Source organism: Amphiura filiformis, chromosome 8 (genome assembly GCF_039555335.1).
Source record: "Amphiura filiformis chromosome 8, Afil_fr2py, whole genome shotgun sequence".
NCBI lineage: Eukaryota > Metazoa > Echinodermata > Ophiuroidea > Amphilepidida > Amphiuridae > Amphiura > Amphiura filiformis.
Genome location: NC_092635.1, coordinates 49,533,689 through 49,560,530, shown reverse-complemented (window position 1 = coordinate 49,560,530; position 26,842 = coordinate 49,533,689). Strand labels below are relative to the sequence as shown.

The 26,842-nt window shown below is 36.5% G+C and overlaps 1 protein-coding gene across 2 annotated transcripts in view; it reads left to right on the top strand.

Annotated features, from left to right (window-relative positions):
• The window catches only part of LOC140159157 (transient receptor potential cation channel subfamily M member 3-like), a 128,740-nt gene that overhangs the window by 66,521 nt on the left and 35,377 nt on the right, over positions 1-26,842 (top strand). For both annotated transcript variants that reach the window (XM_072182523.1, XM_072182522.1), the window contains exons 5-9: positions 49-217; positions 4,021-4,234; positions 19,458-19,582; positions 25,171-25,342; positions 25,802-25,970. In XM_072182523.1, coding sequence (XP_072038624.1) covers positions 49-217; positions 4,021-4,234; positions 19,458-19,582; positions 25,171-25,342; positions 25,802-25,970 — 849 coding nt within the window. The remainder of the gene's footprint in view (positions 1-48; positions 218-4,020; positions 4,235-19,457; positions 19,583-25,170; positions 25,343-25,801; positions 25,971-26,842) is intronic.

Genomic DNA, 26,842 nt, shown 5'->3' with positions numbered 1-26,842 from the left:
GCTTAACTGTCTAAGCTTAACTAACTTTCATCTACTCCATAATTACAGGTGTGGGTGTGGGCGGAGTATATCGCTTCATTCCGAGTTGAACCAGACCAGCCACATCCAATCAGCAGCACCGAAAACATGGGATAGCAGGTTTCACACTCGGCAGCTCCCAACAGACGCCTATGGAGTACTTGAGTTTCAAGGGGCAGGGCATGGCAACAAAGCAAAGGTAAGATGGATTTGAACCTGCTACCTGTATATCCTTAAACATGGGATAGCAGGTTCCACACTCGGCAGTTCCAAACAGATGCCTATTGAGTGCAAGCATTTGAAGGTGCAGGGCCTGGCAACAAAGCAAAGGTAAGAGGGGTTTGAACCCACCACCACGTCCTAGAAACATATCAAGTTGCTTCAATACCATACCTAAATATCATTTCCAAGGATGAACGTAAAGCAGGGGTACCAAACCGCTTAGGAATATGGGTCAATTTCTTGAAAGTTAGACCACTCACGTCACAGTGTTAAATGTTGTCACATGAACCACCTTATTCGTCGGTAGTTGTGGTAATCAACCCCACATTTTTTTTTCTCTTTTCCACTGAGCACATACTTCGGTGCCAGTGCTTTTATTTTTTGTTTTTATATACAAAAGAACAATTAAGAAAAATCACAAAAATCACAAAGAATTACAAACGCAGCATTAATTACAAAGTGTTACTACATTTTAAACTTAAACAAAATACAAGAGCATACTCAAAAAATCATGTTATCTGAAAACCAGTCTTTAAAAATCAAATAAGATACAGTACATGTACTTACATGCGTGGTACCAAAAGAAAAATTAAAAATCAAACCTCCATTTTTTGAAATGGGCAGAAAGTTTTCCCCCTTTTTTGGCAATAAAATACTCGGTTTCTCTGTTGTTTTTAATAAAAGCCTTACAGCTCAAAAAAAATTAAGCTTCTTTTTTTGAAATTTGCAAACATAAATATAATATTTTATACATAAAATTAAGTATGTAATGAAATTATCTTTACTTATTCCAAAGATCATATCAAAATTTGAGCTGAGGAGAGTCGCGACTCATCAGTTGGAAACACCTCACCTTTAATGTATAGACATTACATTTATGAGGACATTGCATTTAGGACACTCTACCAACATGATGTGCAAAAAAAGAAAATAAAAAGTATGTTTTTTGGCTAGCAGCCTAAAACTGATTAAAAATTGTGGTTATAGTATCCTCAATAGCTACTATCTCCATAAATTTATATTATAACACTTTGTTTTAAAAAAAACTGCTACAAATAAGAAATGCACCTAAATTATTTGATAAAATTTGCTCAGTATGGTATTTTGCAAACATACATTCAATAGATCACTAATTAGTGCTGGTGCTTTGAATTATAAAATGCCCTTGCGATAACTAAGGTGCCCTGCATTAGAGGGATTGATTTTTTACCTCCTGCTTTAGAGGATTTGAAGAGAGTGAATAATATATGCTTTAAGGGAAAATAGAGTACATTATCTATAAAGGACATGCAAGGTAGTTGACATTTGTAGCTTCATAGTAGAATATAGCAAGGTAGGATGAAATAGACATACAACACGAAAATAATTTCCTCAGTATTTTGATGCGAAATTGTGTGTAATATAGTATTTCAAGGTCTTGAATATTCACTTGAAAGTACTGATGTTTTGACAGGATCTATCTTGAAATCTGAGGGGAGGCGTACTTGAATTCTGGCCAGGTACCCATGCTCGATCTGAAAAAAGCGAGACTAGCACTAGTCTGGAGACTCCCACTAGGGGTATCAAATTCACTATCCTCTTCTAAAGGGGTATCAAATTTTCTGATTCCGTGCCCACATACCTTATTTTTTGGAATTTTGGATAAATAAATAGAAAAAAATGTGACTTTTTGACTTTCAAAAGTCATTTCTTGTATGATAATTGTCATATTCGTGCACTTGGTCTTATAGGGAGGACTTTCACCTAGTGCAAACTGGTCCTGTTAGGGGTATGTTTTTATAGAAATCGGGCCCCGCTATAGGGGTATCTCTTTACTTGTCCCGGTAAGGGTTACCTCCAGGAACCCCAGATCTATCATGGGTACACAGAAAATCCTTGAGGCTTGAAATTCACTTATATCAGTATTTTGATTCCTTATTCAGAAAGCATGCATACTGTCTCTTTCTCACATACTTATGATGGTCATACTGGTGAGTCATGTAGTTGTGAAGTGGGGAAATCCTGTATTACATAAATGTACTTCAACTAATGATCAAGAATTATTCTTGATGTGGAAATATTGAGGGAGTTGAAAATCATTCATAACTACATACATGCCACTAAAGTTTGTTCGGCTTATAATAGGCGAAAAAAATAAATCTCATAACATCTGTGTATTGGTATAGAATGGCGTGCATGCAGTGAGTTGGGCGCAGCACTTAATGCTAGCTGCGTGTAGCATGACTGGCACATGCTTATGTGAATTTACGTGAGCATGAGTTCAGACTTCATTGGCGCATTGCGCGCAGTAACAAAAACTGAACAATTTTCGCTTATTATAAGCCAAACAAACTTTACTATGCTCCCAACTTACAGACATAATGACACTTGACAACTGTGAGCCTTAAACTTGAATCAAAACAACAGTGTATTCAGAGGACTGGAAAAGTGTAAATTTTTGGGCCACATTTTTTTCGCTCTATTTACATTCCAAGCAGCTCATTGTGAAAATAACATGGTACAAATTCTTTTCTGTGTATGGTCGCTGTAATAAGGATGCTTAGACTTAATGATGAATTTAAAAGCAACTGAAGCAGTTGGCAAAGTGCAAAAAATTAATTGTGTGAACATTTCTACGTTTACACTACAGCATTGGACTGTGTAGGAAGCCAGTTCCTGTCAGAATATCAGTATAAAAAAATTTAAATTATAAAATGCAGTGTGAACAATAGCCGATTTCCGTCACATTTTAATGTTGTTATTCTTTGCCAAATTAATACATGTACATGTAGTAATAATTATCAGGAAGGGTTTTATCCATTTTAACAAAATAAAGAGGTAAAATGAAAGGAAAGAAATGCCAAAGGATATTTTGAACTTCTAACGAGGAGTGTAAAAATTTAAATATGCCATAAAATCAGGTTTGAAAAAAAATTGTACAAAAGATTGTACATTATATGGCTTTAAAGAAGTTCTCTGGTGGGCCAATCAAATAATTCATTGCTATGACATGTGTAGGGGTTTGCTGGCGCATATACACCTAAGTGGGGCAACAGAGGTATGTGCTTCTGGTATACTGAAAGCATCTTATTGACTCGTAACAGTTTAGGCTCGAGAGGAGCCGCTTGACCAAAGATTGGGTGACTGACTAGCATGTACAATATATGCGTAATATGTACCTCAGAGGCTCATGCTACCCTTTTCCAGTATACACAGTGTCTGCAAGGACAGTTATGCACTTTTTAAGTGTTAATGAGGTGCTGAAGTTAGTTAGCCATTCTGAATGCCTGCTTCTGTGTTTGCTCTGCTCACTTCAGTAGTGTAGCTAGTATATTCCAGAGGGGGGCAAAGAGGGCCAATGCAACTTTCAAGCAGGAAAATATGTGATAAAATCATAAAATTGGGCAAAAAAAATCCCACCAGTGGAGGGGGCAAGATGTTCCACAGGTGGAAATTCTGTCATGGCTGTTGGCTACATCACTGTCTATAGACCACTTGACATCATTGTTTATCAACAAAGACGAGGGACTGGTCTATCGATATGCTTGAATGAACCGCTACACTGTTCAATGGCTTTATTGTACTATATGAAATGTGGTGGGTGATTTAAAATGCATGTGCCCTGAGCAAACTACGAAAATTGGAAATTGCCATATTGACACGCAGACTGCCAGACAATGACTTCACATGTGAAGTGGTCTATAGGTATTCAAATGGGAAAAAATGTGCTTTCAACTTCTCAGATAAAACAGTTTAGAGTACATCTAAGTAAGGTAAATAATTTGACTATGTCTTTTACAGTACATCAGGTTATCAGATACGACCAACCCAGAGCAGATACTCAAGTTACTCACGCAGGATTGGAACCTGGGTCTACCTAATCTACTCATCTCCATCAAGGGAGGACTGCAGAATTTTGAAATCCAACCCAAATTGAAGAGAGTGTTTAGTAAGGGTCTACGCAAAGCTGCCAGGACAACAGGTGCATGGATTATAACTAAAGGAACACACACAGGTGACTATCATAGAATTTAAATACTGATGGGACATGTATGCTATTTAAAAGTCTCTCCACATGGGTGTCGACTGTAGACGACGAGTTTCAATTTTTTTCTAAAAATTCAAAAATTTTAGAATTGTAAATTTCTGTGACCATATTTGGAATCAGCATGAAAAATGCATTAAAATGAGTACAAACAAGCCTAGTATTGGTTCAGTGGTTCTTAAGATAGCTCTTGATATTTTGAGAAAATATCTTACATCTTGGACTTTTTATGTTGAAGCCTATGGCTAGCATGCAGATCAATCAATCTGAAATTTTTAAAAATCCCATAGGAAAATGGCGGAAAAACGGCTTGTGCCCCCCCAATTAGACCCGGTGCACCCCAATCATGGTTGGTGCCCCCCCCCCCCCACAATATGATGGATGACCCACGCTATGCCACTGACACAGAGTATTAAGTTTAATTGAACATTTTGATTCTATATGACATCACCCAAATTTGACATTGTGCTGAAGCTGTTGTATTGTGACTTCTTCTACAAATAGGAATTAAATGTCACTGAATAGATTCATCAGGTTTGAAGATAAATGAATACAAAAATTCTTTCAAAGAAAACCAAAATGTCCAACCGGAAGAAGCGATCATCAATCAATATTCTGATGATGCTTTACGACCATGAAAAGTGAAATGGTCAAACAAGCGATTAAATTTTGGTTTTCTTTAGAAGAATTTTTGTATTTACATTGTAGGACTTTTAGGTGTTTGATTAACATAAAGAAGCAAACATAGTGATTTTTGGAAACTGGCTTGTTATCACAAATATACATGGTGTAATGAAAAAAAAAATTTTAATCTAATTTATTACAATTTTTAATAATAAATAGTTAATCACTATGGTCAGAACGATTATAGACGTAGCTATAAGACATTTAATTGTGAAAGCAGGGCAGGATTTGTGTCACTTGAAAGTTTTGAAGGCAAAATCTCTTTATTAAAAAAGTGACAAGTTAGTAACTTATCCACACCAAATAAAATACATGTGCTCCTAAAAATAAGTTTGTAAAGAGGATGCACTTTGAATATTTTGCCCTTTGAAGCAATTTGAAATGAATTCAGCCTTGATATGCACTAGTATAGGTATGTGGATTATGTTCGCATGGTAATGGAGAGTGATATGTCAGCAGCCACAAGAACTTGATATTTGATAATGTACTCTGGCTTTATAATAACATTGACTGACATTAGTGTGAGGTTTTACGCTAGCCTTGGAGGTTTCTTGCACTTTACATTTGAAGCTCATATATGTGACATGATCAAAGGGAATGAGTCACATGTCGGCAATTTTCAATTAGAAGTTTTTTACATAATTTTCTGGCAGTTTACGAATGCTACATTTTGATGCAAACCACATCAAAATCGGACATCTGGCTACCAAGTTATGAGCAATTTTATCAATGGCTGAAAGCAATATAAAACAAAAGAATTTGAACACTATTTTGGCCAATATCTCAAAAACAATATTAGCGACATCCGACTCATTCCCCTTGATCATGTCACATATATATTTGGCTTAAAAAAGATTGCAGTATTCTGACACTTTACAGAAATAAAATAGGTAGGATTGTGAATTGTAAATAATGGATTTTGGTAGACAAATTTAAAGTATTGATACAAATTTGTTACATATGTTTTTGTCAGACAGTTTCCAGTTACATTACCACTTAATCAGGGGCAACGCTAGGGGGGTATGGGGTTGACACCCCCAATACATAATTTTGTCGACAAAAATTGACTGTTGTCGTCAAAACCATGTGATTGTCGGCAAATTTAGTCAAAGCTTATGTTATTGTCTGCAAATTACAAGAGACATATTATAAGATTAATGCCTTACGAAATTGTGCTGTTGTTACGTAATAGAGCTATTGTGTATGTTAAGTAGTTACTAATTAAAAAATTTGGTCGAAAAGAGATTTGAACTTGGCCCATATCTTTAAGAAGGGTTTGTTTTGACATCCATTCCTGAATTCACATCACAAATTTGGTCTATTCTAGTTGAAATCCATACACCCCCTATGGAAGACATGACCTTAATCTCCCACACAGGGAATATGATTTTCAAATGGGGTTACCTGAATGAGTGACTCCATTTGATGTCTTCACTCCCTGTGTGGGAGATTACGGCCATGTCTTCCATATGGGGTGCATGGATTTCAACTGAAATAGCGCAATATATCATTAGTACCAATTCTGGAACATGTGCCCTTCTGACTGTACTTTTAATAGATGTGCCGTTTAGCTTTGCCAATCACATTAAGAGTAGTATTGCGTACCAATCAAAGAAAATCAAAAATAGTTGGCAGACTTCAAAAAATGGAATTTCTTCTTACTTTATATCAGGATGCAACTTTGGTCAAAGTCTACAAAAATCAAAATTATTTCATCACTGCACCTTCGTTACCATAGCAACGGCCAAAACATCAACAATCATCAAAACATGACCGGTTTTAGACTATTTCGGCACTTTTACAAGGCTAAAAAAATAACAAGTTTCAGGATTCACCATATAAAGGAAGAATAGAAGTAAACCTTGAGAGTTCCACGACATAATTGGCAACATCTAAGCTTTCTAAAAATACAGTTGTTTTAACAAACAGTCTGTCCTACTTGGAATATTCCATTGTTTCAAATAGGGGTGTTTTTCGTAATTTTTTACTTTCTGAAATATAGCAATATTCAATGAGCTGTAACCCCCAAAGTGGTGCTTTTTATATGTTATATTTTTCAGTGTGGCTGGACTAGATAGTACTGTACCCAAATAAATAAAAAAAAGTTCTGGTAATTTTAATATAGACAAACAGTGTTGCCATAAATATAGGTATTTTTCCATAAAATAAGAGTTAGACCAGGTTAAAAATGTTACCACACATGAAAGGAAACATTCTCACATAGTTTTTCTGGACCAGTTTTTCATGAGCAACAAGAATTTATGAGGTAAAAATAAAAACCATGTATCCTGAGAACTTCCTGTGAGGGCGCTTTATTCAAAATGGCTGCCAAAATGGCTGCCAAAATCCAATGAAAAGCTACTATACGTTTAAAAAGGTCGCATACAAGATAAAAGTGACTAGATTTCGGATTTGTATTGATGAAAGTAATGTATAACTATGTCAAGGTATTAATAGAATGGTACCAACAGGTCACAGTTGGGAACGCTTTTCAAAATGGCCGCCAAAATCCAATGAAAAGCATATATATGGTTAAAATAGTCACTTATGAGGTATGATTGCAGTGGCGTAACGTCATAGGGGGGCGGGGTTACATGGCCCCCAATCGATCTGAATTTTAAGAATCCAAAAAAACGGACTGCCACCCATATTGGTTGGTGCCCCCTCCCATATGATAACTGGTGCTACGCCACTGTATATGCTTGACCAGATTTTGGTTAAGCATTGATAGCAGTAATGTAAATATACGTCAAGATATTAATAGGAAGGTGCCAGGAGGTCACAGCTGAGGGCACTTTTCAAAATGTCGGACCAACATAGTACACCGTTAAACTTAAAATAGTTACTTAAAAGAGGTATAATTGACCAGATCTTGAATTAATATTGATCCCAGTACAGTAAAATTAAGTCAATGTAATAATAGGAAGATACCGGGGGTCACAGTTGAGGTTGCCTTTCAAAATGGCCACCAAAAAAGAGCTGCATGATATCAGCCACAAAGCCACAGATAAAAGTGTTAAGAAAGAAAGTTGTCTTTGATAAGAGAATGTAATAGTTGTCTTTGATGAATCATTCAATAGTTGTCTTTGATCATTGTCACCTCTAAGCATTTCAGAGTGCTATATAGCGAGCTACAAAAGTGCTATATAGCGAGTCAAGATAGCTAATATGATCACCAAATCTCCAAAATGACCACCAGAGAATTGTCCCTATGTATTGACTATTGACAAAGGGCAGGGTATTTACTTCATACTCTTCTTGGTTTCACTGAATTCTTTTATTGTGTGTTTATCTTCGAGATCACTCACATCGATATCACCACATTAAGAAAATTATTCTTCATTATCTAGCCTATCTGAAATCAAAGCGGCATATAGGTCATATACCGAAAACGTTCGCCTAATGGCGCTATGGAGTCCATGGAAATGAGAGAGCGCCATCCCTGTAAAAGCCGACTACTATCGCTGATCATTAAGGGTACGTGTAGTTAAAGGGTGAAACCTATCGACACATACAATTATGAACAAGATCGAACAAACTTGTTCATGATAATGCGGTAATCATTCACCTGATACGCTGTGGCCCAGTGAGCAGAGCATTAGACTATAGTGCGAGGATAAAGAGAACTTGTGGAGAAGATTGATGGTTCGAATCTCATGCAGTAATTTCTGACAGATTATGATGTCTGTCAATGCTTTTTTTTTTTCTGATTTGAGGAAATTTTATTCTCTATTTTCTTGATTTTATCTTTAACATTGTTTATATAATTTTATTATTTTATCTTATATGTGTCTTTTTTCATGATTCTTTGTTTTTATCGTTTCATTTTAGAGTAACTCAATCCATTCAATCAAATGTTGTAATGAACCTATTTGATTGTATAGACATTTTGTTATGTGTGTGAGACGAACTGTCGCGTGCGACAAGTCTTTCAATTGAATGCATTTGAGTAGTCCGCCATATTTACGGGATGATACGTCATAAGAGGTATATCATTTTATTCGAAAGGGGGTCCCAAATATACGGGGTCATAAAGTCTCGGAAAGAATAATAGGAGGGGGTCATAAAATGTTTTATGACCAAAATGTAGGAGTCACGCGATGACCATACAGAAAGTGTGTTATTTTATTCAAAAAGACTGATTTTAATACAATTTTGGGGTTTGGGATCATAAAATTTTTGTTGCCGAAATAGGGGGTGCGCAATTTTATTGACGCAGAACTTTTTGTAAATTTGAGACCCCCCTTCCGAAAAAAATGATAGCCCTCTAAGAGGATTCAAAAGATAACCTCTGCCCCAATGGGCTATTCCAGAACTTATTATAATCCCTAGCTATATATAAATAAAATTTGAATGAGTGAACGAACAAAATCATACAACGACCAACTGAATAGAGGCTGTGCATATGACGTATCATCCCGTAATATGGCGGACTACTCAAATGCATTCAACAAAAGCATGATTGCATCTACCCCGACAGTTCGTCTCACACACATAACAAAATGCACTACGATCAAATAGGTTGATGACAACATTTGATTGAATGGACTGCATTGCGCCATGATTACGGGGAAGAAACCGGTTCAAATCCTTTGTTTGGAGCCAATCGATAAACGCAAGGCCTCTATAGCTATCATTGAATACTGGCTAGGATTCCACATGCAATGAGAACATGTTATAAGGCGCTTTGGAAGGCACACAATACCCCAATGGCTTTCCATATTATGTGCACTCAACAACTATTCAGTATCCAAGCCCGGTATCGAAGTTACGTAATGTTACTATGTCAACGGGATCACGTAATGAACCACGATCGAAACAATCAGTACACAAAAAAGGCATACCAAAATAGTGTGATCGTAATGATCGCCAAACAAACACTGCTTGGTTCCGATACCATCACGGAGTAACGTAACTACTTCGTGGTCTGATAGTTATAGTCAGGGAGTGAAGGCAGTTTAGGTAGAATTAATTCCTCAATCGACGATTTTTGTACCAGTGGGTGTAGAATATATTGTAGTATTGTATAACAAAAATCGACTAAAATCTACTTTGGGCAAAAAAAATTACAAGCCTTTGAAAATTGCACTTATTCTAACTTTGAGCAAGTTTAATTCCGAAGAAGTAAATAAAAATACTTTTGCAATGCGTGGTCGCATCGGCTATCGCGCCGGCATTACGCGCTCAGTACATGAGCGTCAAATTGCGTATATTGCGCATACACCGTGTTCCGCGCTGACTCACATTAATTATAATTATCCTTCCGCTGACAGACGGTTCGCAGCATTGATTGCATATATTTTGCCATTCATTGACGGCGGACTGTTTACGTTTGTTTTGCCAATAGATTAGCTTAGATTTGCGGATTATTAATTGGGAATTTTAGCATAATAGCTTAAAAAAAATATCGAAGTTGTATTATTTAGTATTAGTTTAAATAATATTATATTATGCACCTATCGCTGCCTGCTATAGCCCACTAGGTCTAATATTTAAAAAAACAAAACAAAAAAAAAACATGTCTCTCGTCCTCGGCTCTAGTCCGGGTCTTTAAAAAACAAAAAAAGGAAGAGTTGCTTTTTTTATTACTTATAAATGATCGCAAAATTGGTGCAAATACAAATAAACTTAGGGCTGTTTTAGCGTAGGCCTATACAATAATTTATGTCTAAAAAAAGACAAGGGCTTAGTTATTTTGTTGTTCTGTCTGGGAGGGTATAGGGCCCCTCTAATTAGGCTGATCACAAAACCTTCCATGATGTTTGGTTCTTTTAAGTGGATCGTAGGCCTATCAGGGTAGCGTGTAGTACGGTACCCCGGTAGCCCGTGTCCCAATTGACCACTTTTTCCACCGTAAAGCATGAACTGCCAAGATGGTTAAAGTCTAGAAAAAAAGTAGAAGAAGTAGAGTAGAAACTGGATTTGTCAATCATAAAAATCTAATCGTTTTTTACTTCAATCCTACTACAAATCTGTCCTTGTAGGCCTACAAATAAATCTATTAAAGCTATTAAACTAAGTTCCGTCAACTTTCGCTTAGAAATAATATTTGAGCATGCAAGGTTGTTTTAACCGCCATCGATTGTCAGTGACTCAATTTCATGGAGCGATAACATTTCAATCAAATCAATATGATAGGGCCTCATAGGCTACGTTCACGCAGAGGCGGCGCTAGAAGGGGGTATGTGGTGTGATACCCCCTCCCAATACACAATTTTTGTCGGCAAAAATGGACTGTGCTGTCAAAACCATGCGATTGTCAGCAAATGTAGTCAAAGCTATGTGTTTGTCGGCAGAGTCATGTAAAAGATTAATGTGTATAATGTGTTACGAAATTGTGCTGTTGTTAATGTAGGCCTATTGTTAATGTTATCATGGTTATAGTAGTTACTAATTAAAAAAATGTCGGAAACAAATTGGACCGCTAACACCCCCCCCCCACACACACACACACACTAAAAAAATTGGGTGTACAATTCACATATATTTCCGTCGGCAAAACATGCTGTACACCCCCAATATTGGTCTAGCGACGGCCCTGTGTTCACGTTTAATAACTCTTGCTTATATACATTTCTTCCCGAAAACAAAATGACATTAAATTACCATAAGGACCTATTAAACTGATAACGGATAATATTGCCAACAATTATTTTAATCAACAGATCAACATTTAGGCCTATTGTATAATCATAGATTATGGTATAGGCCTAATTAGTATCAAACACACGCGATAGGCCTATCACAGGTGTAGGCTATAAGCGTGTAGTGTGCCAGCAGGTAAATACGTAGGCCTATAGTCCTATACTATTTGGCCGTCGGTTATATTATACATTAGCAAAATAAAAACACGATAAATCTACTGCATTAGCAAATTGCATATAGGCTTATAGACTAACCGTAGGGCCTAGGCCTAGACCAAACTGTTAGCAGACTAAATGCTTGTTGGACCAAATGGTTTGTAGACCAAGTGGTTTGTAGACTAAAATGGGTTATAATTTATTAGACCAATGGTTTTAGACTTATTAGGTATTAAACTAAACAAGCTAAATGGTTATCGTACCAACTGGTTAAAAAACGGAAAATAAAGGTGCACGGAAAGAATGCAAAAAGAGGGGATATGAGAGAAAGCCAATCCACGAGATACTTAGGTCTAGATAACTATTAATTTCCGTTGAAGGCTTCTTGTAATGTCTGATAGGCCTACCGATCTAGTCTGGCCTCTACCATGTAGTTGTAGACCTAATAACTTTTTCATAACAAAGTCCTACACTTTTTGACATTCTTGTCGACCGTTCTGATAAGTTTGTATTTATTTAGGCCGTATTAGTGTTAATGGCTATGGGCTTATTTATAGACATATCAGGGCTGTCAACTTTTTGGAATTGCTTGGCGTGAGACAGAGACGTACCGGGATTTGCCGACTCCAATGTTCATTTTGTACCATGATTCAGCCACGGCGCTCGAGAATGTGAAAAGCGGGGATGGGGGGGGTGGTGGTAGGAGCAACAAATTATTCATAACGATGCGTGAGATTTTACCCATTTTCCAGCTTTTTGCGTGAGCTTTACTACCTTGGCGTGAGATTATACTACCTTGGCGTGAGACCGTGAGAAAGTGACCCAATGCGTGAGACTCACGGCCAATGCGTGAGAGTTGACAGCCCTGGACATATGTAAGGTCTAAATTGATTAGACGTTTAGTACGCCTATACTATAATGACGTATAGGCATAGGCTTAATGACCAGGCCTAATTGTAATTAATTGGTGAATGACATCGATGTATTTTATACATAAAATGTAGTACTTAAATATTTATTTTTTCGTATCCATTCAACAAATGGGGACATTTTGATTCAGGTATGACAAAAGGGTAAAAGTTGCAAAAACTTTTAATTATCTCAAAATGGCCATTTTTGTGATACACCACTATGTCATCCGAGCCATAGACATACCACCGTTTGTCTGGGATCCGAGCGACAAATTATTGCACAAGGTGGCGATCAATTAGACACCGACTTCGGCGTGTTGTGTGATGTGGCGCTCTGGTTTACGCGGTATGCAACGCCAACACGCTCACTTGTTGCGCGAACGCAAATACAAAACAGTAAGCGTGGGCCAGCGTTAACCATGTTTGCGTAAATGCGGCTTAATAGTCGGAAACGTTCGTGATTTGTGTATTTTTACTGTAAAATAGTGATTTTCAAATGCCTGTAGATTTTTTTGCCCAGGGTGGATTTTGGTCGATTTTGGATATGTGATTGAATATTTAAAGCCACGTCTACCAGTACAAAAATTGTCGATTGAGGAATTAATTCCAGCAGACACCCTATCTAGGGCTCTCACTCCCTCACTATTATATGATAAATGGTCTGATCTACTTGGGTTCAATCCTTTTAAGAAAAGAAAAAAATAGCTGATCATTTATAATGCATAAATGAATAAAGTAATGTAGTTACACAATTTGAAACATTGAGGCCGTTCTATTTTTCAAAGGTCATTTAACTGTTAAATGTAGTGGAATATATCACGCATTGATAGGTAGCAGGTGGAGCAAATTTTGTCAGCGGTTTTTGTTGCCGTTTGTTCTCATTGCCTATTTATCTAAAAAAAAATAAGAAAATTAAAATTAAATTTAAAAAAAATCACAAAATTCAATCGTAAAATGGGGACAAAATCCAAAAACATTTCTTGACCCTCCTTCACATAAAAGTTGGGGCAGAAATCAAGATTCGAACAAGTACCATTCACCATTCAAGGCGCACCCTCTACCAACTGAGCTAACAGGTCAGACAATAGAAGGGTGTAATTTTGAATTGAAGAATATTAAAAAATATGAAGAAATTACAATGTTATAAAAAGATTTACCAAAATGAGTTAGGTATAACGTATGAATCGATTTACAAATTAAGTCCAATGGCACTTTGAGAAAGAATACCTGAAGAAACCCCAAAACATTTGCTGCTCTAGCAACTAACCTAGTGACCTAAAGTATTGGGTCATGTCACGATATTTTTTTCTGAGGCATTATGTCCAGGGGTTGCTCAATTTAACATACACGTATCCTTAATGCTGTTGAGATTTTACAAGGATGGCGCTCTCACATTTCTAAGAATCCAAAAGCGCCATTAGGCGAACGTTTACGGTATATCTTCTTTTGTGAAAACGTTGCATTCTCTGAAAAGAAGATAGCTGCACTTTGAGTCTGCTAAAACGTTTTCCTTCTTTGACACCAATAGACTGCTTTGTTCTCGATGTTGGTAAAGAAACTGTTGAAATCACAAGACAACTGTGATTACCTGCATGGCGATAACTTTGGATGTCATTATTGTCATACCTCTTGTTTGTCTCTCAACATACTTCATGCTTTATGTCAAGGAAAAATGCAACAATGATCAATTATTGTCTTGCATATAGGCCTACTGGCAAAAGCGAAATCCTCATACATGACTGGTAGGTGTAAATGTCCTGACTAAAGTCATCGGGTCAACGGCACATGCAATGCCAGTTGCCTCTGCTGTAACTTCAAGAAGCAAAGTTAAAAAGTGACACACTGGCCTATTCAAAACAACACGGACTAGACATCTGGTTTTAGAGTGGTAAATGGCTAATTTGTGTGTGCCTTTGATTTAAAAGAAAAGGAACAAAAGAAAACTGAAACAAAAGAGCTGACAAAAATACAAGTTATGAAAAGTACAGAGAAGTAAAAACTGAAATAAATATTGCTTTAAAATAAAGCTTCATCGAATAAACTGTGTAGTCTCTTTGTTGCGCTTGTTGGAATCTTTTTGCACATCGTATAGGCCAATTAATTTGTCACTTTTAAAACTGGACCTTCGTCTATTCAATTCCCCGGGGGTCACTCCCATTGTGACATGTACACCATCCGCGAAAATAAAAACGCTTAAAAATGGTAGTTTTTCGTGGGTAAGCACGATACGCATCGTAACGCTGCTTTAGGGTGTCAAAAACATGAAATATTGGAAAAAGGGTAGCAAAATTGCAATTGCTAATACTGCGAAATGAAATTTAGGGTATGAAATTTGATGCAAGGAATAAAATCCCTGTTTAGGGTATTGTTTTAGCCAATGGTTAAATCCTTGTTTAGGTGCTTTTCAAAAGTTGATTATCGCGGATGGTGTACAGGCCACAATGGGAGTGACCCCGGGATTCAATTGCTTGTAAGTTTTCTTCTTGAGGTTACATTGGATTCAATGTGGTGTCATAATGTGCAGGATTAGATAGTGCATCTATTACAAAAACCAATTTACCCCAATATGGTTAAGTTTTGAAATAATTGTGCTTATTTTTCAAAGTGTAACTTGGATCGGGGGGGGGGGGGCTCTCAACTTTAGAAGTGACGGGTATGTACCTACCGGTGTCGGGAAGTAGGGGCCTATCGGTAACAAAGCGTTATTTTAAAAAAGGGGTCATTGGGTACAAACAAAATAAAAAGGGGGTCATTGGGTATAATATTTTGAAAAAAGGGGTCATTGAGTATAAGATTTCAAAAATGGGTCATCGGGTAGAAATTTTTGAAAAAATGGAGCAAAATTTGAAAGTTTTGACATTATTTTGTTGCATTTTGATGATGTTCTTCTAGAAAAAAAGGGGGGCATTGGGTAGCCGCAACCAAAAAGGGGGTCATCGGGTATTAGTCGACTTTAAAAGAGGGTTGACAGGCACATACCGTCGCTTCCAAAGTTGAGTGGCCCCCCTGGGGTAAGAATACTTTCTTAGTGCAGTATATTTAGTTAATATGTTGCCCTTTGTGAACATAAATTATTCCTGTGGACATTTTAGTGGTCATCTTGACTTGGTGACTCGTTCTTTTGCACCCTTAAAACGATAACTTAGTGGTGACAATGATTGAAGACTACGATTACATCAAAGACAACTATTTCAATGTTTCAAATATTTTTTTCAATAACATTATCTGAGGCTTTGTGGCTGATTATACTGTACTGTGATAAATATTAATCCAAATTCAGTTCAATTATGCCTCTTAAGTGACGGTGTACCATATATATAAGCTTTTCATTGGATTTGGCAGCCATTTTGAAAAGCGTCCTCAACTGTGACCTCCTGGTAGCTACCTATTGAAATCTTAATTTAGCGTTACATTACTGTCATCAATACTTAAACCAAAATCTGGTCAATTATACCTCATAATTGACTATGGTAACCGTATAATGCTTTTCTTTGAATTTTGGTGGCCATTTTGAAAAGTGTCCCCAACTGTGACCTCCTGGTACCTTCTTATTAATATACCGACTTATTTATACATTACTTTCATAAATACAAATCCATAATCTAACAAATTCTATCTTTTATCCGCCTATTTTAAGAGCATAATTGCTTTTCATTGGATTTTGGCAGCCATTTTGAAAAAAAAAAAAGCGCCCTCACAGGAAAGTTTTCAGGATACAGGATTTTTACCTTATACATTCTTGTTCCTCAGTTTCTCCTTTCATGGGTGGGACCTAGCTCATTTTTAACCTGGTCTATTTGGCCGTTTTTCAGCATAGCTGTATGATAGGTAATAACAAGATGAGCAACAGCTTCACTGAGAGACGTTTTTCTGGCAACACTGTCATTAAAATATTATCAAATCGTGTCTCACTTTACGGTGTATTGATGCCAATTTCTTTTGGTACATTATCAACCCTAATCAGGATTTTCAGTGAAAGTAAATGCTCAAAATCCATATTTTTCCACACTACCTTATAATGTCAACAATCCTAAAAAGTTCAAAGTTTCTGGTAACACTGCTCTCCAGTAAAACAATTACCGGAACTTTATTTTCTATAGATAGGTAGACCAATACCTTATCTACCTAACCTGCAAAAAATAATTTAAAAAAAGCACCACTTTGGAGGTTACGTCATTTTTAAAAAGATCATTTTTTTTTAATTAAATTAATGAAAAACACCACTATTTTACAAAATGGTATCTACCATATTGAAATAATTAATTGTTTTATTTACTTCATTTTTGGAAAGGACAATGATGGATACTTCATTGTATGGGAGAAGATTATTTTAATTCACGTTCTTCATACAGAAATATGACCTAATATTTAAGCATTTTTCCAGTTGTGAAAAGGGTAAAAATAGTGAAAATTGGGTCAATTCATATTTTGGCCGTTACCATGGTAACCATAGATGAAGAGGTAAAATTTAAACCAAATTTATGCATGTTGACTCAATGTCTAACCATGTGCAATGTATAAAGAAAATCGATTTTTTGAAGTCTGCCACCACATCTTTGATTTTTATACACAAGGTCTCTTAACTCTCTCCACACGGGTGTCGATTGCAGACGACAAATTTCAATTTGTTTTTAATTCAAAAATTTTGAAATTGTAAATTTTCATGACCATGTTTGGAATTAGCGTGAAAAATGCATTGAAATGAGTACAAACAAGCCTAGTATTTGCTTCAGTGGTGCTTGAGAGAGCTCTTGATATGTTGAGAAAATATCTCAAAACTTGAACTCTCTATGTTGAAGCCGATAGCTAGCACGCAGAGCAATAATGATCTCGTAATTGCACCTTTCATTGCCTGTGAAGTAGTTTCTTTTACAGGTAAACACATAGGCTGTACTATTTCATTCAGTTCATTACTTCAATGTTAATGGGAAAATATTTTATTTTAAATCATTGTTTTATACAATTGACAAGACACCAAGGAATATCTGTTCAAAATATCAGATCAAATTTCTTCCAAGGAAAAAACGTCAATAGCTATGGATATGTAAATCCGTAATCTGATGAAGGGGTTTATTTCCTTTTTCAACTTCTTGTGCGTGAGATATACACTCATGTCTGATATGTATAGGCTACTTAGTAGTAAAAGTGAACCAACAAATTGGATGCAAGCCCAAAAACGCTTTAAAAATATCCAGTGTAAATAACACTTTCGCTTCAATGAGGTACCTTATCGACAATATTCAAGCTTGTATTTGTACTGTATATGTATGTAGGAAGAGTGTGTGAGGAGTGATCTTAGAAATTTGACATTTAACCTTCCGTCATACAAGCGCAAGGATGTTGCATTTCACATCACGGTAGCTGCCTTTTGGTATGTTACATGAACTGCATTTAATCCCATATGACATTAAATAAAATACATTGTACAATTATTACTAGTTCTTATCACTTAACCATGCAGGTTTCGACTGCAGACAACAAGTTTTAAAAAAATTTAAAATTCAGAAATTTCAGAATTGTAAATTGTCATGACCATATTTGGAATCGGCATGAAAAATGCATTAAAATGAGTACAAACAAGCCTAGTATTGGTTCAGTGATTTTTAAGATAGCTCTAGATATTTTGAGAAAATATCTCAACACTTACTTTTTTATGTTGAAGTGTATATGTGACCCGTTCCGACAAAACCAAGAACATGTCGCATTTTTGACATTTCATGATTTGAATAAAAATGTAAGCACGGAACAATAAACTTTAAAATGATACCAACATTATATGCATAGCATCAATGCTTTTCAAGATAGAGATAATTTTATAAATGATACCTTGATATATTTCCTAAATTGATAGTCCGAGTAATGCTCCAATTAGTTCCCTGCTTTACACAGGATTAAATAGGAATTATCATAGTTCAACTGTCAACTATTGATTAAATAAACCTCTTTTCAATAAGTACTTTCAAGGATTTGGAAATCCACTTAGTCCCAAGGTCAAATACTGTGAAATTTAGAATTCCAAAATTTTATTTTTTTATGGGAATGTCATCTTTAAAGACATATAACTCAAAAACATGCCTGGCGACTTGTTCCGGGTTTTGTTGGAGCTGGTCACATATGGCAAGCATGCAAAGCAGTAAAAATGATATGTTCCTATTTGTATAAAAATTTCCATTACTTTTGCATCAACTGTAAATCACATTTCGACTGTTTGGAGCACAAAAAAATGAAGTGGTTTTTCAAATCTGTCAATTTACACTGGACTATGAGCATAAAGCCTCCAGCATACTTTCCTGCCGCTTGCCGCTGCGGCAAGCAGCAGGGCGTTCAACCAATGACAAGCATTTATTGTGTCCGTTTGTCTGCAATGCGCGTGCGCCACGCCGCTCAGCGGCAAGCGGCAGGGTAGTATGAAACCAGCATTACAATGTGCAAATTCAAGGTTATCGGATATCTGATCAGATTTTACATGTACTGTAATCAGATTTCTATTAATGACGACATAACATTTCTGAAATGTCCATCGTCTAATGACTGATTTGATAAAACACACAACGTTTTGTGTTCTGAGCAGTCGATTTGGTGTATTTTTTTTTGTGTTGTATTTTTTGTGTGTTGTATTTCGGAATTTGAGGCTTGAGTATAAAAGTTCGAAAGTGAACTTCTGAAAGCTTTAATATGAACAGAACAACTCCAATCAATCAAGCAATCAATTGTGGACATGTCAAAATGTGACCATTTTATATACTTTGATTCAAGCCATGCTAATACGTATATGTGGTTTTGTCATTGTTTGTGCAGGGGTAACACTTCACGTAGGAGACGCACTCAACAACCACTCTGTAAAGATGAGGGACAGAATTGTTACTATCGGCATCTCTCCTTGGGGTGTACTTAACAACCGAGAGAGTCTCATTGGACGCGATGTAAGTATGGTCAGATGACGTCACTATAGACCACAAAAAAGCTACGGATGCCCGACCAAACCATGCAGATTTTTGTTTTGTTTTGTTTTAAAATAGCTGTTTTTGGCTGAAGTACATGTATATATTTGAATTTGCACATAATTTTTGGAAAAAAACATATTTTTCAAAATATGTTATGCAAAAAATGTTAAGAATTTGTCAGATTTTTAAAGCTTTCAATGTTTTTTTAGGTGTATTTATAGTCTCTTCCAGAAAAAAAGAAGGGGAAAAAATACGGACGACGGATCCTAATTGACAAGTCCGTCTTTTTTATCTGGTTACCTAATGCTTTCATTTCCGATGCTACAGTTCATTATTCAATATTCTATTACCTCCACGACCCATTATTCAAAATCGCGCACTGTGATTTGTTGAAACGCGTCACGTGATAGCCCATTATTCTGCAATAATGGGTCGAAGCGCCATAACACATTCTACGCACAGCATCACGCTTGGTTACTGCGTGCAATATTACCGCGATATTGCGCTGTCACTTACGCTGCGTCGCGCTCCACCTTGAAGTAAACAACTTAAAATATTTGTGCCAAAAAATGATATTTTCTCTTTAAATCGCACTATTTTCTGGTAATAGAATAGAAATAAAGGGTGCAGCATTATCCTTTACACGCAAATAACACGCAAGTAAAACGTTTAAATAATGGGTTCGGCTGCGCCTCACCCATTATTTACGTTTTTACTCGGACACATTATTTGGGTGTAAAGGATAAAGCATTACCCTTTATTTCTTAAATCATAGCTCAAAATCTGACCTCTGGTTGTGGAGTATGAGTTTTTGTACCTCCCATATTTGAGATCACAGTGCACCTTATCCAAAGAGATTATACCCAAAGAGTACAAACTCAAAATTGCCCTGTGTGTAATGTAACGCGGCTGGGCCGCGGGGGTGAATACTGAGAATCCGGAACCTGGGACGACTGGACAAAAAGACAAACTGTACGAAATGCCATCTAAAATGGTGAACTATTCTTATTGAGCAAATTTCACTGGTTCTTAAAAATATTACTCATGGCGGGAGCTTTTCGACTGATGCCAGCTTGTCTATCAGTTTGGCAATTGAGCAATTTAGGCCAATCAGAAGTCAAATTTCTTTGTGATATAATAAAAATCAATAAATAAATTCAGAAAATAATAGACTTCAGCCTATTTAATTAATTTTGAAGTCACTGGCAGATTTTCCACATACTTTCCTTGATTCTGCTTAAGATAGAACTGCACAATTGATAGAATAAACAGGAAGTTCCTTTTTAATTCATAAAACGACGAGTGTGCCTTAAATCCATAACACCTAAATTCAGAGCCACCATCTGCATGGCATGCATGCACATCATAATGCAAGGCTAAGCTTAGCCTTTCTTGAAGACTAGGAACTTCCCCTTTTATATTCTATCGTAATTAAATTAAGATGATTAAACCATTGTTTAACAGTCACGATGAACCAAGATGTCCAAGGGAAGCAGAAGGCCCAAGAGCCTAAGTAAGCTTAAACTTTCCAGGCCACCTACAGGCGCTAAAAGTCGCAAGGCAGCAGCCTAGGCCACCTAAGCTTACCGATTTATGACGATTTGTGACTGTAAAGATGCGGAAAATGGTGCAGTTCTATAGGCCTACCTTCGAGGGAGACAATTAAGCATTCATGGGAACCAAAAATTATTAAACTACTGAGCGGAGAAAGCTAGGCTAGCCTTGAAAAAGGCTCGATGATGACAACCCACTTTACACTGCTGACAATGACATGGCTGCATGTCGTCTGCTACATTTTGACCATCATTTTTGGCTGAAAGTTCCCATAAATTGCGTTAAATGTCTTCCACATCGAAGCTGAAATTTAGTGAACCAATGTCAAGGAAAGCGAGGCTACGGCAGTGAGTGGCAATCACTTCCAATGCCCGATGAGTCTCATTTCAAATCTGCTGTGACAGAGCTGACCAGGGGCGTGACTGCCCTGGCAGCGTCAAACCAAAAGTGAGCAATTTTGGCGAGCAGCCGCTTTTATAGTGAGCAATTTATCGCGAAAACACGCACAAAACGAGAGGTGAGTGAGCAGAAAAATTACTTTCTTTGCTCGCGAGCAATTTATCGTCTTTTCTCGTGAGCAAGAAAACAGCACATTCTGCTCACGAGAACTCACTCACCGAAAAGGTTTCTGATTGACTGAAAAACATGAAAATCGAGCGGCGCAAACCCAGACAAGCGAGAATCCGACCATAGACATCCCCAGGCGGGTCGATCTCCAGAATGAAAAGCGAGTTGTCAGGGCCGCAAATTTGACAGAATCTTTACTAGATTCAGAGAATTACACCCAAAATCGACAAAGAACTGGCAACTAGTAAACAAATCAAAACTTTCCCAGATCGAAAATATGCACGAAACAAATATTTTTAAATCAATTAATTTGAGCTGAAATTCAATTCAGATTTCAATAAAAGTAATTTTGATAGTATTTCCACCTGTGCTTTACTGTAAACTTTTATTAATTTGCACAATAAAAGAATTTGGGTCATGAAAATCTGGCGACAAAATCAGTGACTGGTGAGTAATACAATACTCTTCATTCAGTAAGCTTATAAAAATGCATGACCAGAACATCGAAATCGAGGACGAATCAAAATTGATCAAATTTGGTTATAAAAATCATGATAACTAGTCCAACAGAGATAGGTACGTGTAACAATACAAAAATAAGACCATAAGCCTCACACGAGCTCAAATAATCAATTTTAGAGAATGAGCGAAAATCCATTTTCGTTACAGTAATGATTAGATAAATCTGCCATATTGCTTTGTCGCTCATGGAGGGCAAATAGTGTACCGGCATATTTCTGCCTCTTTCTGAAATTGAACGATAATTTGCGCTTTTAAGCTTGAGTGTTACAAAGTTTTGAGCACTAAGTGCTTAATACACATTTTTAGCATAACGTGTTGCATGCAAAAGACAAACAACATGGGAATCTGAATCAAAGTTTGCCAGTCACAATTATCTGGAGGTACAATATTTACCTTCACAAGTAACACAGAAACATGGCAGAGTCGGTACTCTGTGGTTGTACCTCATCGGTCTTGCCAATGTTTGTGTCTTCCATAGTGAGTATTAATAAGCAAAACATGATATTAATCCAAAATTATAAGCTAAAAAAGTGGATTCATGAAAATTGGCCAAAATGCACCTTACAGTTTGTGTTTATTTAACACAAACTACTTGTTAAGTGACACTATATTGAGTCCAAATGTTTGATTTGTGTCAGAGATGATGGAATACTGTCAGGTTAATGGCATCGTAGAATGTCAACACTTGTGTATCGCTTGGCAATCTGACTCTTTCAATCAGTGTTGCCAAAGCCATCTTACCTGCACCAATTGGGCTACTTTCAAGTTAGCCCAAGGTCAGCCGTCTTTACTATTTACGCCCGTTTTGGGGATATTTTAGCCCAATTTCATGCTATTTTTCAGGATTTTCTTCTACAATCAGGATATTTCACAAGCTTTGAATCGCACCCCTGACTATATTTTTTTTGCAGGATTCCTATTTCAAATTCAGCGTACTGCTAACCGTCCAGCGCATATTATTTTCCACAAGGTCCTATGCAAATGCCTGACATCGCACCCATATACGCGATGGTTAACACATAAAAGGAGCCTTGCAACAGATTATATAAACAGATTTAGGGGGCACCTTTACAATATTATGCCCTAGGCCTACAAAGGCATGGAAGTACAGTATAGAAATGTTCAAATATGCAATATCATGATAATGTCCTGCTCACAGCACTCACACCGTACGATTAGACAATATGTGACATGATCTGGTCCATGGGGGCCAAAGGTGGCAAATTTAAAATGGTGATAAAGACAAAAATATGGAATAAAAAAATAGTAAAATACATAAGAAAATGACATTACAAAACTTCATAACTTTAGAAGCAAGTATGTTTGTTATTTAAAGTATATGATAGCCTAATGTTTGTATAAGGTAATAATTATATTATTAAACTCAATTTCCAAAAATACCTCCTTTGGCCTCCATTGAGCAGATCGTGTCACATTATAAGGTTTTAAATTTGGTAGTCTGCCAAATTTGATGGCATGTGTAAAGGGGGCGCCACATTTCATGGCACGTCATAAAGTGTATAAAGATGTTTTGGCATGTTGAAAGCGGGAAATCAATTTTGGCAGACAGTTCTAAGAATTTCATCTCACCGGGTATAATTATTGCATAGCCCTTAGCGATATTGGATGCAATTCCCTTTGACTGGATATTTGGGTGCTAGTGCATTTGGTTGTTTCAGTTGAAATCCATACACTTGATGGAAGACATTATCTTGATCTTTCACACAGGGGGTGTGAATTTCAAATGGGATTACCTGAATGTGTGACTCTATTTGAAATCTACACTCCCTGTCTTGGAGATTAAGATCATGTCTTCCATAGGGGGTGTATGAATTTCTATTGGAATAGCCCATTGCACCATTGGGTGTGAACATTTATAGCAACACTGCTCTCACTGATTTCTTGTTTAATGTGACGTTAAGACATTTTCTGTGAAAAAAAACAAAATTGCTTGGCGCTGCTAAGAATGAATCAATTACCATGAATGATAAGGTCAACTTAACCATACTCTCTTTTTTCTTCATAAAATAGCTTCTATGTTAATGCCAGCTGTCTCTCATAGTGCTAACTGCTGGCATACATATATTTAAATGCCAGTGATATGTTGTCTGAGAAGACAACACCAAAAATTCATTGAAATTCAGAATTGTGCATTTTTTGAGAAAACCCTGCAACTAGTCAAAATGAAAGGTTTCGCCATAGAAAATGCCAATCCCAAACAGATGTGTACAAAACTCGCCTTAGGAAAACAATATTTTTTTTCTTCCCACGACTTAGCTCTTTGCAACAAATATGATGGTTTAAATCAGCCCTTACCTGATCCCTTAGGAAAAACAATTGGTTGACCGTCATTGTTTTTTACGACTGGACCTCAAAACTGGACATTGGATTGTTGTTGTGATATGCCATGTAAGATAGGAAATACCATAGTGAAAATCAGACCACCAACCTTTAATGACAACAATTTTACTTGACTCAGTTTTTGCAGTCTGCATACAATTTTTATGACTCAATTTTAGCAGACTATAAATTGTTTTTACCTGACTTGATTTTAGCAGACTATAAATCATTTTTACCTGACTCGATTTTAGCAGACTATAAATCATTTTTACCTGACTCGATTTTAGCAGACTATAAATCATTTTTACCCGACTCTATATTTAGCAGACTATAAACAATTTTACTTGACTCAATTTTTACAGCTGACAAACAAATTTTACTTCACTCAGTTTTTGCAAATTATGTACAATTTTTACTCAATTTTTGCAGATGACAAACAATTTTTATTTCACTTAATTTTTGCAGAAGATAAACAAAACAGATTAAATGAAATTTTGACTCAAATTTATGCAGACTATGCACAGTTTTACTTGATTCAATTTTTGCAGACAACAATTTTTTTTTACTTGACTCTGATTTTGCAGACTACCAAGCCATATCATTCTGTCACTTGTCCAATCTCCAAAGGGTTCAAACTCAACAGTCATCACACACACTTCCTATTAGTTGACAACGGGACTACTGGACAGTATGGATCAGAGGTGGTTCTCAGAAGGAGATTTGAGAAGTACATATCACAACAGAAAATCAGTCCACGTAAGTTTTTTGGATTCATTTTATTTGATTATGGATTTAACCCTATGGGCACTGCCGACCAAATTATCAACCTGCATGTAAGAGCTGTTTTGATTGGTTACAAGAGAGCTGTATCATGTATTGAGCCAATCAGAGATATGGTATGAATAGGGCTGTAAGGGATTAAGCTTAAAATTGCAAAGAGATCTAAAATTTCTATTTTAATTGGTTACTCAGATGATTATATCATGAGATTGACCAATCAGAGGCTCTGTAAGAAAGGTGGTAGTGTCCATGGGTTATGACTACACAGTTACAAGGGTTCTTGTACTGGATAATTAGGGAGTACTAATTAGTGCAGATGGTGTTTGAAGCTTCTGATCATTATAACAAAATAATTGAAAACTAATATTTCAATATCATTAAATATTAATTTAAAAAATTACCATGACTTTAATTGTGTCTCCCTCCCCTATACAGACAGGAGAGTACCAGTAGTATGCATGGTAGTAGAAGGTGGTCCTACTACTATACGTACAGTTCTAGCTAATGTAACGGGTCATCCGCCTATTCCAGTAGTAGTATTTGATGGCACAGGTAGAGCTGCTGATATTATAGCATTCACACACAAGTATACTGATGACGATGGGTGAGTATGTCTGATTGATAGCACTACAGAATTGAATGTCAAACAACCCAACATGCAAACAAATGCAGACCTTATCATTCTAACTATTTCAAATGTAGCTGAGATATTTGGCAATGTGTTATCTTCAGTAGATAGCATTATCATTAATTCATACACTCTTAGATAGCTAGAACCAATCAGAGCAAGTGTTAGAAAAATCCAAACCATGCATTGATTGTGTCTAATTGCACTCAGCATACTCACGCGCAGTGCTTTCAGCCTGCGTTCAAGCGTCTCGTAAGCTTGGTTCATTTTTCGGGCGGGTTGATGCATTTATATTTGGTTCTATTATCCAATATTTTTAGTGATAATTTTGTTATAAAAACAGCAAATATCACATGTTTTTTCTTCTCGTGTATGAAATAGGTTAATGAACTTGTATTACTTGTTGCTCGAGAAATTAGACAAAATAATGCACTTGCGCTGATGTTGATGCGTCTAATGCACTCCCCCCTTCGGGGCTCGTGCATTAGACGCATCAACATCAGCGCGCGTGCATTATTTTGTCTAATTTCTCTTCCAACAAGTAATACGCGTTCATTAACCTATAACACATACCATTGTGTGGTGTCTTTAGTCGATACCATTACCAAATCATGTGTGGCATTTTGTGCTGTCTTTGGTAGATTGAATAATAATATCACCAATAACATTGTGCTCTCGTCAGTAGATAGCATTATAATATCTTTCATGACATCATGTGCTGTCTTCAGTAGATAGCATTATCATATCACACATAACATCATGTGCTGTCTTCAGTAGATAGCATTATCATATCACACATAACATCATGTGCTGTTTTCAGTAGATAGCATTATAATATCACCCATAAC